Below are 13,155 nucleotides of genomic sequence, written 5' to 3'. Positions count from 1 at the left end.
TATTCAGGTCCTCTGCCCATCTTTTAATTGGGTTACCTGTTTTTTGCTGTTGAGTTGTATAAATTCTTTGTATATTTTGGATATTAACCCCTTACTATATAAGATTATTTGCAAATATCTTCTCCTATTCATCAGGCTGGCTTTTTATATTGTTGATTGCTTCCTTCACCGTGCAAAAGCTTTTTAGTTGGATGTAGTCCCATGAGTTTATTTTTGCTTTTGGCTCTGTTGCCTGAGCAGACACATCCAAAAAAATATTGCTAAGACCAATGTCAAAGAGCATACTGCCTATGCTTTCTTCTAGGAGTTTTATGGTTTCAGGTCTTACTCATTTTGAGTCTACTTTTGTGTATGGTGTGAGAAAGTAGTCCAGTTTTATCCTTTTGCACATAGATGTCCAGTTTTCCCAACACCAGTTATTGAAGAAGCTGTCTTTTCTTCATTTTATATTCTTGCCTCCTTTATCATTGATTAATTGACCATATATGCATGGGTTCTGTTCTGAGCTCTCTATTCTGTTCCATCGATTTATGTGTCTGTTTTTGTGCCAATACCATACTGTTTGGATTACTCTAGGTTCGTAGCATAGTCTGAAGTCAGGAGTGTGATACCTTCAGCTTTGTTCTTCTTTCTCAAGATTGTTTTGGCTATTTGAGATCTTTTATGGATTTAAACAAATTTTAGAATTATTTGTTCTAGTTTGGTGAAAAATACCATTGGCATTTTGATAGAGATTGAATTGAGTCTGTAGATTGCCTTGGGTCGTATGGTCATATTAATAATATTATTTCTTCCAATCCATGAGCATGGTATATCTTTCCATTTGTTTGTAATGTCTTTAATTTCTTTCATCAATGTCTTGTCGTTTTCTGAGTAGAGGTCTTCTACCTCCTTGGCTCGATTTATCCCTAGGTATTTTATTCTTTTTGATGCAATTGTAAATGGGATTGTTTTTTCTTTTTCTGATAGGTTGCTGTCAGTGTACAGAAACACAACAGATTTCTGTATATTAATTTTGTATCCTGCAACTTACTGAATTCATTTATTAGTTCTAATAGATTTGGGTAGCATCTTTAGGGTTTTTCTGTGTATAGTATCATGCTCAACAATGTTTATTAATTCAATTAAATTAACCAACCTAGCCTTGACAGAGCTCCTAAATACCATGAGTATGCAAGAGAAAGAAAAGGCATGGTTCTTGTCCCCAGGGATCAGGGTTAAATTAGGGAGATGAGACCATCACTGTGACCTTTAAATAACACCCTTACTGGCCTATCAAATCATTTCTCAGCCAAACAGCTGCTTGGGAGGGCAGCTAGGAAGGGGACCCCAGAAAAACTCCTGAGAAGCAGAAAGGGAGTCACCTGGCACCTGGAGCCAGAAAAAGGAACCAGAAAGACAGGAACAAGGGTTGGAAAGATGGGTCTGCTGACTGCCATGTTGCCAGGGCCTGGGACAGATGCCAGGATAAAGTCACAGACGGCAATTGCATTCAACAGTTCTAGTGATGGAGAAAGTGCTCCCACCTCCACACTAAAGGCCACCCCTGGAGGCTGGGGATAGGGAGCCGGCACCTCCAGGTCAGCGCCACACTGCAGTGAAGAAGAGAGACCAGACTGGCTAGTCTCCAGCCCTAGGACCAGCCTTCCATAAACTGGCAAGGGGAGGGGTGTCCTCTGTAAATGGTAGGGTTGGTGGCACAAAGGCAAAAAATCTGGGAGCCCGAGCCCACCACCTACTTCCACACCTCGCCCACCCTGGAGAAGAAGATGGAGTGTCTCAGCCTACCCTTCCCCCAGGAACTTTGCCAAGGGATGCAAGTTGATGGCTGCCACCAGCTGGAGTCCACCCATCATTCCCAGAGTATCTCTCTAGACCCTGGGGTTCTCCATTTTAGCTTAGGTCTTTGGTCTAGATGATCAGCAGAGAGTGCCAGTGACACACATGCCTGATGAGGTCTGATGACACTGTCAGATCTGTCAACATTTACTGAGCTCCAACCATGATGCAGGCTCCTGGGCAGCTTCCTATCTACATGTCATCTGCATTTAAGCCTTACTACTACAAGGTAATTAATTATTCATCCCCACTGTATAGATGAAGAGACTGAGGTTCACAGGAGTCGTGCCCCTTGCCCAGAGCCTCCCAGTCCAGGAGTGGTGGCAGAGCCAGGCATGGACCCTTATCTGTCTCACTTCCGGGGCTTTGCTCTTGTTGTCACACCGCTCTGGCTCCCAGATGTTTTTGTGGCAGTGTATCAGGAAAAAGGAGCATGATTACAATGGCAGTCTGCTGGAACATCTGGAAGAGGCACCGCACTTGTGTGATATCCTTGTAGAGAGACAACATATACGCTGTTCCGGCAGGCAGGAGAGTTTAGCCCTGGCGTCTCACTCAGTAAGATGGCTGTAACTAACCAGGGAGACAACAATTTATTTACCAAATCCTTATGCACATGACAAGCAGTTGCTGTCTAATTAATGTTGCCATTGATTACTTTGTTAAAGGATAATTAAAGGTCTAATGGTTACTTGTTGCTGGTATAGAAAATTCCTATTTCACCCAGGAGCTAAGCTTTTCAAGTCCCTAGATTGCTAGTAGTTTCAACTAAAATGCGGCTTTGAATCTGAATGTCTGTTGACATCCTCAGAGGCTCTCGGGCAGTCAGGATGTCTCGTGGAGGACTAGAGGTGGCTGTATGTATCTTTGTCCGTGGCCGGATGATTCCAGGGTTTGCTCTTCAGTTGCCGTGACTGCTGTTTTCCCAGGTGCTTTGGAGAAGATGTGTGTATCAGCCTCCCCGACGTGGACGCCTACGTGATGGTGCTGCAGGCCGTCGAGCCCCAGATCACCCTCCATGGCACGGACCGCTTCTGGAGACCCACTGCCCAGTTTGAAAGCCCCAAAGGGGTTACCCTCTTCCCCGACATCAAGATTGTGAGCACCTTCACCAAAACCGAGGCCCCCGGTGACTTGAAGACCACAGGTACAGGTGCACACTGGGTTGTGGGGGGGGATGGGACCTTAAATTCTCACGTAAAGTATGATTCTCGTCAATCACACTTCAGGACAACTGAGGTATTGTTCACCATAGCGGGGTAATTTATGATAACAGAACAAAAAAGCCTGGAAACGATGAAGATAAATAACAGAGAGGAATGAATGGCTTGGCAAATTGTGGTACCCCCATAGAAGAGGTATGATGTTGGAGGGAAGGCACTTATGCCAAACAGCAAGTTAAAAAAAAAAAAAAAGCAAGATGCAAATTACAGAGTAGCTACGTGGAGAGTGATCGCAAGTCTGTCAAGAAAAAAAAATGTAGAAAAATGCCCAGAAGGAAACACACCTAATGCTAACAGTGATATTCTCTGAGAAGCAGGAAAACAGCCAACTTGTTTCTGCTCCCCTTCACTTCTCTACAACTGCAAAATGTTCTGTAGTACACGTGTATTATTTTGGTAATGAGAAGAAAAGTTAAAGAAGCATGAAGAAAAAAATAGAGCTGCATCTTAATATATACACCGCAAAAGTCTCCTTTGGCAATAACACTCTCAACTCTCAGGGGACTTTCCAGTTGTTCTTCCCAATGGTTTCATTGTCGGGAGGGCTGTTCAGTAAAAGTAATTTGAATTGTCTGCCAGGAAGAAACACTGAGTTGCACTGAAAGCTACAGTATATTCGGCTGGTGGGGGGGAGAGGGATGGAAGGATATGGAAGGAAGGCAGGAAAACCTGGGGCCCAGATCTATGGGGGGAATACGAGTTTGAGAACCGTCCTTTGCTGCCTCCTCCAAAAGAATGTTTTCAACTCTCCCTCTCCCCCTCCCAGAGCAGCTGCTAACGATGTGCTAGTGCCAGTGGGCCCGAGTTCCCGAAGGGCTGCTTCTATAATAATCCTAACTACCCACTGCCTTAAAGCATGCTGGTCCCCAGCAAATGGGGTGCCTGGCAAGACAGCCCTTCTTAGCTCACAAAAATAGATGGTGTTATACCACCTGTCTGGGCAGGACCGTTTCCCAGTTACTCTCCAAGGTGCATTAGGTCGTGTGATCTCCCCTCTTGCCCTCATCTGTGGCTAATATCAGACAGGAAAAGGAAGGGCCTCCGACTGCGGTGGCTGCAGGCCGTAGCTGAGAGTATCTGGATTCCCGAGGCCTGACATCAGCCTATAGGCAACGCAGGGACAAGCAATTATCTGGGTCCACATCTCACCTTCTGTTTATGAGAGGTGCATGCAGACTGCGTAGCCAAGTGCCCGAGAGCTATTGTTAGTACTTTTAAAATTTCACTTTTATCGTTGTAAGAATAATCATTATTATGGGTGCCGTAAACAAGCAGGCTAATGGCATCTGCCACCCGTGACCCTCTCCACCACCACCTTCTGCCCTCAGCGACTCACTCTTTGTGCTGTTTCAGTACCAATGACATCACACCCCTCTCTCCCTCTGTGTTAGCTTACGTGTCTACTCACTCTCTATCCTCGTCCTGGAAGGTCCCTCTCTGTCTCGTTCCCCATTATTGCTGACAAAAACCTCTACCTTCAACCCCTCTTCCAGAAGACCCCACCACCCTGACCCCAGGCTGGTACTGTACACGCCCAACCACTATGTATGCTTCCAGCCACTAGCGCTCTCTCTCACACACACTGGCGAGCCCTCGGTGGTGATTATCTGTTTATTAAACCAGACAAGGATCTCCTCCAGAGCCCAACTTATTGATTTGCCAGTAAGTCCCTGAGCCCAGTACAGTCCCTTCAGCACAGTGGGAATCAAGGAAACTGATGGAAGATTTTGTCCATATGCAAGCGCAAGAGGACGAGAGAAAATGGTGGGGTGAACACACCCCCTACCTAGGGTGAGCAGTCAGTCAGCAGTTGGGTCATAGGAGCCAGGATGACCCAACCTGACCTGACAAGAGTACGGCTCCCAAGAAAACCCAGAAACCACAGGCCATTTGAAAGAAAGATATACGTGTACCATTATTAATGACAGACTTTGTTAAGTGTATATTAACGTGCTTTTAGATTTTGCCAATGCTACACGAAGCCATTGAGATTGGCAAGCATTTAAAAAGTAAGTGTACGAAATTATTTATAACAACATATACCCGTTGAGAGCAAAAAATGTTTCTGGTATTCCTTAAAAACTAAACAAAATAGGGGCTTCCCTGGTGACGCAGTGGTTGGGAGTCCGCCTGCCGATGCAGGGGACACGGGTTCGTGCCCCGGTCCGGGAAGATCCCACATACCGCGGAGCGGCTGGGCCCGTGAGCCATGGCCACTGAGCCTGCGCGTCCAGAGCCTGTGCTCCGCAACGGGAGAGGCCACAACAGTGAGAGGCCCGCGTACCGAAAAAAAAAAAAAAAAAAAACTAAACAAAATAAAATAATTATTTAAAATAGCTCTCTCATCTTTCGTGAATCCTTTCAAAATTTGTTTTCATAAATCTTTTATCATGCACAAAATACACCAATCTGCTTAATGAGTAAATATACTTATTTAAATAATCTCTAGTTCACAAATTTTTCAATAAAAGCCTGCAAGATCAAAAATATTTGAAGACCACCGGCCCAGAGGTTGAGACTTTCACAAAGTGTGGGATCAGAAGGTCATGGTTGCTGTCCAGCTCCTCCCCTGTTGTCTGTGTGACCCCAGGCAATCTGCCGCACCCCACCCCATGGACTGTCCACTCCCCCATCAGTGAAATGGGAATAGTAACAGTACCCCCTCTAGTGTCTGTCTGTTAGGATTTCCTTTGCACTGTGCCTAGCGTATAGCAAGGACTCCATAACTACTAATCACTTTTTATTTTAAAGTAGGATTTTCATTTAGGACTGCCAACCTGTCCAGCATTCAAATACTCAGACACTCCCCTGGGAAACTTGGGGTCATAGTATCAGGCAAGGACAGCTAGGCTGTCCAGGAACCAGAAACACAGGAACAAGGGTTGGAAAGATGGGTCTGCTGACTGCCATGTTGCCGGGGCCTGGGACAGATGCCAGGATAAAGTCCACAGACGGCAATTGCATTCAACAGTTCTAGTGATGGAGAAAGTGCTCCCACCTCCACACTAAAGGCCACCCCTGGAGGCTGGGGGTAGGGAGCCGGCACCTCCAGGTCAGCGCCACACTACAGTGAAGAAGAGAGACCAGACTGGCTAGTCTCCAGCCCTAGGACCAGCCTTCCATAAACTGGCAAGGGGAGGGGTGTCCTCTGCAAATGGTAGGGTTGGTGGCACAAAGGCAGAAAGTCTGGGAGCCCGAGCCCACCACTTACTTCCACACCTTGCCCACCCTGGAGAAGAAGATGGAGTGTCTCAGCCTACCCTTCCCCCAGGAACTTTGCCAAGGGATGCAGCAGCTCGTCAACTAGACTAACCAATTTACTTATTTAATTATATCACCAGTGCAGCTCCACTTCAGCAATGTGTCGTCATACTGCTCCATGCCAGCCCCTCAGATACTGAAGAGTTAGTCACGCAAAGTGCTTCTGCCCTTGAGAAGCTCAGAGTCTGCTGGGAGAGACAGACACACACACCATGACCACACGGGGAGAGCTATGAGAGGCTGGTGGAGGGGCACTCATCTCCGGTCCCAAAGGAGACCAATCCTTCTTGAGCATTTATTCTGTGCCACACATTGTTTTCAATCTTCTCAATGCCCTTACCCTCTTTACACATAAGGACATTGAGCGGTAGGTGGTTTCTCTAATACTATACGGCTTCTCAGAAGCAGCGCTGCTATTCAAATTCACATCTTTTTTCGGGTTTTTTTTTTTTTTTTTTTTGCGGTACGCGGGTCTCTCACTGCTGTGGCCTCTCCCACTGCGGTGCACAGGCTCCGGACGCGCAGGCTCAGCGGCCATGGCTCACGGGCCCAGCCGCTCCGCGGCACGTGGGATCCTCCTGGACCGGGGCATGAACCCGTGTCCCCTGCATCAGCAGGCGGACTCCCAACCACTGCGCCATCAGGGAAGCCCTAAATTCACATCTTTTGACTGCTGTGTTCATGCTCTTCACACAAATTCGTGCCGCCCAGCCTCAGGGGCTGCCTGGACATCATCTGAGCAGTGGAGGTGATATTTGGGATCGCCCAGCCTCTCCTCCTGACCCAGCCTGAGCCTGGGGTTCAGTGACGGAGGAGGAGGACGGTGTGTCAGGGCCATGACCTGAGCTGTCCTCACTCCTGTGTTTTCCATGTGTCTGTCCTCCCACAGCCCCCAAATCAGCAGTTTTTGAAGAAATGCTTCACAACTTAGATTTCTGTGACATTTTAGTGCTGGGAGGGGACTTGGACCCCAAACAGGAGTGCTTGGAGCTCAACCACAGTGAGCTCCACCAGCGACACCTGGACGCCACCAACTCCACGGCCGGCTACTCCATCTACGGTAAGGCCGTGCTCAGTCCTGCACCTGGTGGTCCCTTCTCAGTGGCCCTGTCCAGGGAGTCATGAGTGGGATGGCAGCTCCATCTCCTGTGGAGGTGGGTCAGGAGGGAACCCTTGACCTCAGAGCGTGGACTTCTAGCCCCTCCTTTGGCGAGCTATTCCAGTATCCGGGGGAATTGGCTCCCATTCCACTCCTGGGGAAATCTGTAGAAACTAGGCGGGTGCCTGCTCTTATCATGTTTGATCTCAGCAAGTATTACAGCAACATTTGGCAGATTGAGGCCAAACATTCTGGTCAGAGCTCAATCTACGTGGAATTTCTGTGCTTCGGTTTAATTGGCTCCTTAGAATGTCTGCACTGGCCCTAAACACCCTGAGCTCTTACCTCACCCACTTCAGGAGACCCACACCGCCAGCAGCTGCAGCCTGTCTCCCCAGCCCCTCTTCTGCCTTCTTATGACAGGTGTGGTCTCTTGACACAGGTGTGGGCTCCATGAGCCGCTATGAGCAGGTGCTACGTCACATCCGCTACCGCAACTGGCGTCCAGCTGCCCTGGAGGCCCGGCGGTTCAGGCTCAAGTGCTCGGAACTCAATGGGCGCTACACCAGCAATGAGTTCAACTTGGAGGTGAGTGAGTCCCACGGTTGTGAGGGACGCCCCGGACCGCCCAGTCATTCATTTCGCTTATTCGGGAGAACTGCGGCCACTGGTCCACCTGCCACTCCCGGCCCACTGCACCCCTCCCTGCTCTTCTCAGGTCAGCGTCCTCCATGAGGTCAGGGTCTCAGACAAGGAGCACGTCAACCACCTCATCGTGCAGCCGCCCTTCCTCCAGTCTGTCCACCACCCGGAATCCCAGACTGGCATCCAGCGCAGTTCAGGTAGGTCACATGGGAGGAGGGACCTCAGGACACCAGGTGCTGATGGTGACTCAAGACCGTCCACGCAACAGTTAGGGTGCAGCAGCGCCAGAGGCGCCCAGAACTGAAGGAGGTGCCTGGCTGTGGAGAAGCTATGTGCCTGGCTCTGAGGCACTCACGGCCTCAGGAGGGCGCAGGTCACATACACAAGAAGTTATAAGAAATGTGTAATAGCAGACGTTACAAAGGGCTGGGGTAAAATTTTGCAAGTCCTTTTAGACCCAACTCAAAGCTACATGCTGTATGTAGCCTTCCCTGAGCCCCTCACACATGCTCACACACACGTATGCACCATATTGCAAAGTCTCCCACCCTTACTTCTGTTCCAGTACCTTCCATATTGTCTTCCTATCTGGCGGGCACTTCTGTCTGTCCCGACTGAACTCCACAGTTTCTAGCTCTCGGGGGGAGGGGAAGGGGGCTGCCCTATGCTTTGATGGAAAAAGCAAGAGATCAAAGAGAATGTGCACTTATTGAGCACCTACTATGTGCCTCTGTGGAAATTCACATAGATGATTTCATTTGCTCCTCACAACTACCCCTGGGATAGGAATGATGACGTCTACTATATAGATGAAAAAAGCGAAGCCCAGACAGAGTAAGGTTCTGACGCAGAGCTCTCCAACTGGGCAGCGTAGGGCAGATTTTAACCTACACGTGGATGTTTCAATCGTGTTCCATCCCCAGGGTGAGCTAGTCCCTCGCTCACCTCGTCCTGCGAATTCCTTCCTCCTTCCAGTGGTCCCGAGCATCGCCACGGTGGTCATCATCATCTCCGTGTGCATGCTAGTGTTTGTCGTGGCCATGGGCATGTACCGGGTCCGGATCGCCCACCAGCACTTCACCCAGGAGTCTGAGGCTGCCAAGGAAGCCGAGATGGATTGGGACGACTCGGCACTTACTATCACGGTCAACCCCATGGAGGTAACAATCGTCTCGCGGGGGCTGGGAGTTCAGAGCGGGATGCCTCTCCTCCACCCAGCTCCATCCTTCCTGTGCCGGAAGCCCTGCCCAGCTAGCCCAGCCCCACTGGTCCTTCCCTTCTCTGGGCTCCTCCAGCCCCTCAACCTGCGTGAGCCACACTTACCCACCAAATGCATTCACTGCTTAAAAACGTGTGAATTGCTCTCACCCAACAAACAAAAGCAGACATTTCTTACGGCAAGCAGCCACGTAGTGTCTGTCCCTGGCCTCCCCTGTAGTATTTAGCTCAGAGCTGACTCACTCTCAGGGACTCGGTATTGAATTTTTGATTAGCTACCAGTATAAATTAGATGGCTTTGCTCCATCTGCCTGCAGAGCTCACTTAAAGTCTCAGAATACATTAATACAAAAACCCAATGGTAATACCTGCCATTTATTGAGCCCCCGTCATGCCAGCACTGCACGGGGTCCTCAACACGCACCACCTCATTTAATCTTCCCAGCAACCTGTGAAGTGGGAGTCACCCTCCTCATTTACCAAGGTAGGACCAACTCAGAGAGGGAAAGTAACGTACTCAAACTCCCAGAGCTGGTAACGGCACCACCGGTATTCAAACCCACGCCTGTCTGATTCTAAAGTTATCTCTCCAGTTGGCCATCAGCCCCCAGAATCCACCCATGAGTGTCCAAATGTCCCTGATCTGGACATAGGACACTCAAGAAAAGCTGCTTCCGTCGGGCCCTTTGGTCTGCCCATGGCTGCTGGGTGGGGGGAAAGGCAGGAGTAAGAAAGCGAGGGAGTCAGTGGCCACGAGGAGGAGCCACTGAGGAATGAAAAGTATCCCAGCCGGTCCCCAGTTTCCCCGCCTCACCTGGCCTCCTGCTCCAACTTCAGAGCCAGCGTGCCAATGCCGGTCAGCTCGTCCCAGCGTGTGCTGTAGGTATGGGGCTGAGCGCACCACTCTGGGGACCCCAGCATTTCCACCTTCAGAGAGCTGAGCCTTGGGCCTAGGAGGCAAGATCATTACGCCTGGAGCGCTCTGAGTACCCGGCCAGAGCGTGCTCACGAAGGGCTAACCCGGTGATGCCTGCAATCAGGGAGGCATGAGCAGGGAGAGCCTCTGGGGCTGTCCAGGGGAGATTTCCTGGAGCCTCAGCCAGGCCTTGAAGAATGAGTAGGATCTGGGGGAGGCAAAGGTAGAAGAGAAAACACTCCAGAGATGGGATGTAGCCAAGCACGGGCTCACATCTCTTATGGCTGGTTTATGAACTCAAAACATAAATCCAGAAATAAGATTTGACTGGAATTGCCAAAAAGCTGGGGGGGAGGGGGAGGGCACTGGAAAGGCGTGGGGTAGAGTTTGAGGACACAAACCCCGCGGGTGAGGGACAGGCGTGGAAAATGAGGACCGTGAACTTTGTCCTTCTGAAAGGAGTATTTTTGAGGGGCGGCACAGCCGAGTCTCGGCTTAGAAGACCTTCTGCTCCCAGAGACATTATTTTCCCACCTGGAAGAGGCGTACAAGTTTAAATGCTATCCTCGCATTGAGAAGCAAGTCATTAAAGACTTGGACACCTATGAAGATAGGTTTCAGAAATGCCAGAAAAGAAACTTTGGCCCGAAAGCCTCCCTGAATGATGGATGGGATCGGCCTCAATGTCCAATGTTTAAAACGCAACGATTTACCTTGAGTTTGGGTCCTGGAATTTGCCATTTCTTGTCTTTGTCCTCTGCCCTCCGATTGGTCTTTCACCAAAGGACTTCCCTTCCAGGAAGCCCATCTCCCAGCCCAAGGGTTTAGCATCAAGGGAAGGAGTTGCAAGGGGCCCTAAACGTCTCCTTAATGGAGGGAGAAACTTAAACTCCAGCGTGGCTCCTGGTTGATCCCTGATGAGCGTTTCCCTTCTCTCCCTGCCATCCAGAAACACGGAGCCCCAGGGCGTGGGGAAGATGAGACGGAGGAAGAGGAAGAGGAAGACCTAAGCTCGAGCAGCAGCGACTCCGAGGGCAGTGACGAGGAGTATGGGGTGGGCAGGGGCGGACACGGGCAGGGCGGAGCCGTGCAAGCGCAGCTGGAGTGGGATGACTCCACCCTCCCCTACTAGTGCCCGCCTTCTGCACCCGCCCACGTGTCCCTTTTGGAAGCCCCACCCCGATGTACGCCCCAGCCTATCACGTCGCCTCTGACTTCTATGACAGGTCCCGGCAGGCCTTCCCCAGCATCCTGGAGCCCACCCTTTATGCCTTGGGTACTCCCCGCGTCCCAGCCCTGGGGTGGTTCCCAGAAGCCCAGCGTCATCCTCACTGGGGACTTCAGGGGGGACTTTGTCCTGTGGCCCCCACTTCTCTTGCACTGGGCTCACCCAGCAGCCTGGATCCGTGGGTACCGTGTTTGCTCTTCCCTGCAGGGGAGAAGGTCAGCCTTCATGTCGCTCCCCTACCTGGGCTCCACGTTCACAGGGCCCTGAGGTTCCAACCCCCCGTGCGGGCACTGACTCCGTGGTGTCTCCACACCGACCATCAGGTTCTTCGCACCTGACTCTCCAGGCTGCTTCCTACAAGCAGGATGGTCAGACTCCACACACCCGAGGTCTAAGTCCTCAGCACTTCAAAGGAACGTCCGTACCGAATTAAGTTTGCAGGGAAGGGTTTGCCTAGGCTGTCCCCACTGCTCCCCTCGCCCCGCCACACACACGTGCTCTTCCATTTCGGAGAGCTTTTCCCTTTGTCCTTTTTGAGGCCACAGAAGCTCATAGGAAAAGTCCGAAGCCAAGAGCAGGCCCTTGGCCACCGCAGGGCCTGGTTCCAGCCAAAGTTCTCTGAGAACCTGCCTTCCCGGCAGCTGCTGAGACCCGCAGTGCTGCCCTGCTGGGGGCTCCCACCACACGACACCATGAGGGCCAGGAAGCATGACACGTAGCCGCTGCCCTGGGTGACCGCTGTGACAAGCCCACAGCCAGGGATCAGAAGGAAGGGCTTCACGGTGGACGCAGAGCTGGGTGACAGGGGTGGCTGGGCTCTCCTGGGCCAGAGGGCGACCCCAAGGTTGACAAGGCTCTCACTGTCCAGTCTTAGGGTCCCTCATCCCCTAGTTCACAGTTTTGCCTCTTGAGAAGAAACACTCCTCTTGGATGTTTTGGAACAAGCATGAACTGCGCCGAGTCTGAAATAAGAGTTTGGAGATTTAACTGCTAGAAATTAGAAGCATCTTTGCCATAATAACAGCTTCTTCTCAGAAAAGGAGCAATGCTTTGGGTGGAGGGCAAATATATCCAAAAACCATTTCTTTCTTTCCTTCTTCTTTGTTTTAATAAGGAAACCTTTTCCATCTTCATCTTAACATGGACACTTTTGGAGGAGAACTGTTGCTATAGTAACTGGTCTGTGATCTTTTCTGGCGGAGAGTATAGCAGGCAAGAGCTAGGGCTGTTAGAGGACTTCCATGAGGCTCTAAGAACGTCTTTGTTTCAAATGTCTTGGGCTCTTTTTGTCCTCAGTGTATATGATCTGTCCCCTCTCTCCCCCGCCCCAATTCCCAGCCCATCCCGTACTGGCATGGGCACAGAGTTGGCCCCTAGGCACAGGGTATTCAGGTTCAAAAGAAAGGTCGGAATCTGTTCATCCTACTCCCTGTGTCAGAGAGACACAGCTACTCTCCTACTCAGAGAGGGCTTATGAAGGGGGACCACCATCAATGTCTTTTAGTCTGGCCTCCACCCAGTGAGGATCTGTGACAGGTCTTTGCAACTTTCTGATTTGAAGAAACCACCTTAGGCAGCCTTTTCCTTCGCCTAAAGGTTTTTTGCATCTGTTTCCTCCTTTGAGCCTCACAATAATCCCATGAGGGAATGGGGAACGCCTGTTGTTAGACCCATTTTCATGATGAGTAAACTGAGGTTCAGAGATTCAGCATCTTGCTCAGAGTCA

At 50.4% G+C, this 13,155-nt stretch overlaps 1 protein-coding gene across 2 annotated transcripts in view; it reads left to right on the top strand.

Moving 5' to 3' along the window:
- Positions 1 to 12,925, top strand: part of CLSTN2 (calsyntenin 2) — a 634,178-nt gene extending 621,253 nt beyond the window's left edge. For both annotated transcript variants that reach the window (XM_060149165.1, XM_060149164.1), the window contains 6 exons: positions 2,769 to 2,986; positions 7,213 to 7,383; positions 7,865 to 8,010; positions 8,141 to 8,264; positions 9,043 to 9,227; positions 11,151 to 12,925. In XM_060149165.1, the coding sequence (XP_060005148.1) occupies positions 2,769 to 2,986; positions 7,213 to 7,383; positions 7,865 to 8,010; positions 8,141 to 8,264; positions 9,043 to 9,227; positions 11,151 to 11,333 (1,027 nt within the window). In that variant the 3' untranslated portion in view covers positions 11,334 to 12,925. The remainder of the gene's footprint in view (positions 1 to 2,768; positions 2,987 to 7,212; positions 7,384 to 7,864; positions 8,011 to 8,140; positions 8,265 to 9,042; positions 9,228 to 11,150) is intronic.
- Positions 12,926 to 13,155: the final 230 nt, after the last annotated feature.

The sequence above is a fragment of the Lagenorhynchus albirostris genome, chromosome 5 (assembly GCF_949774975.1).
Source record: "Lagenorhynchus albirostris chromosome 5, mLagAlb1.1, whole genome shotgun sequence".
Taxonomy (NCBI): Eukaryota; Metazoa; Chordata; class Mammalia; order Artiodactyla; family Delphinidae; genus Lagenorhynchus; species Lagenorhynchus albirostris.
This window is presented reverse-complemented; position numbering and strand designations above follow the sequence as displayed.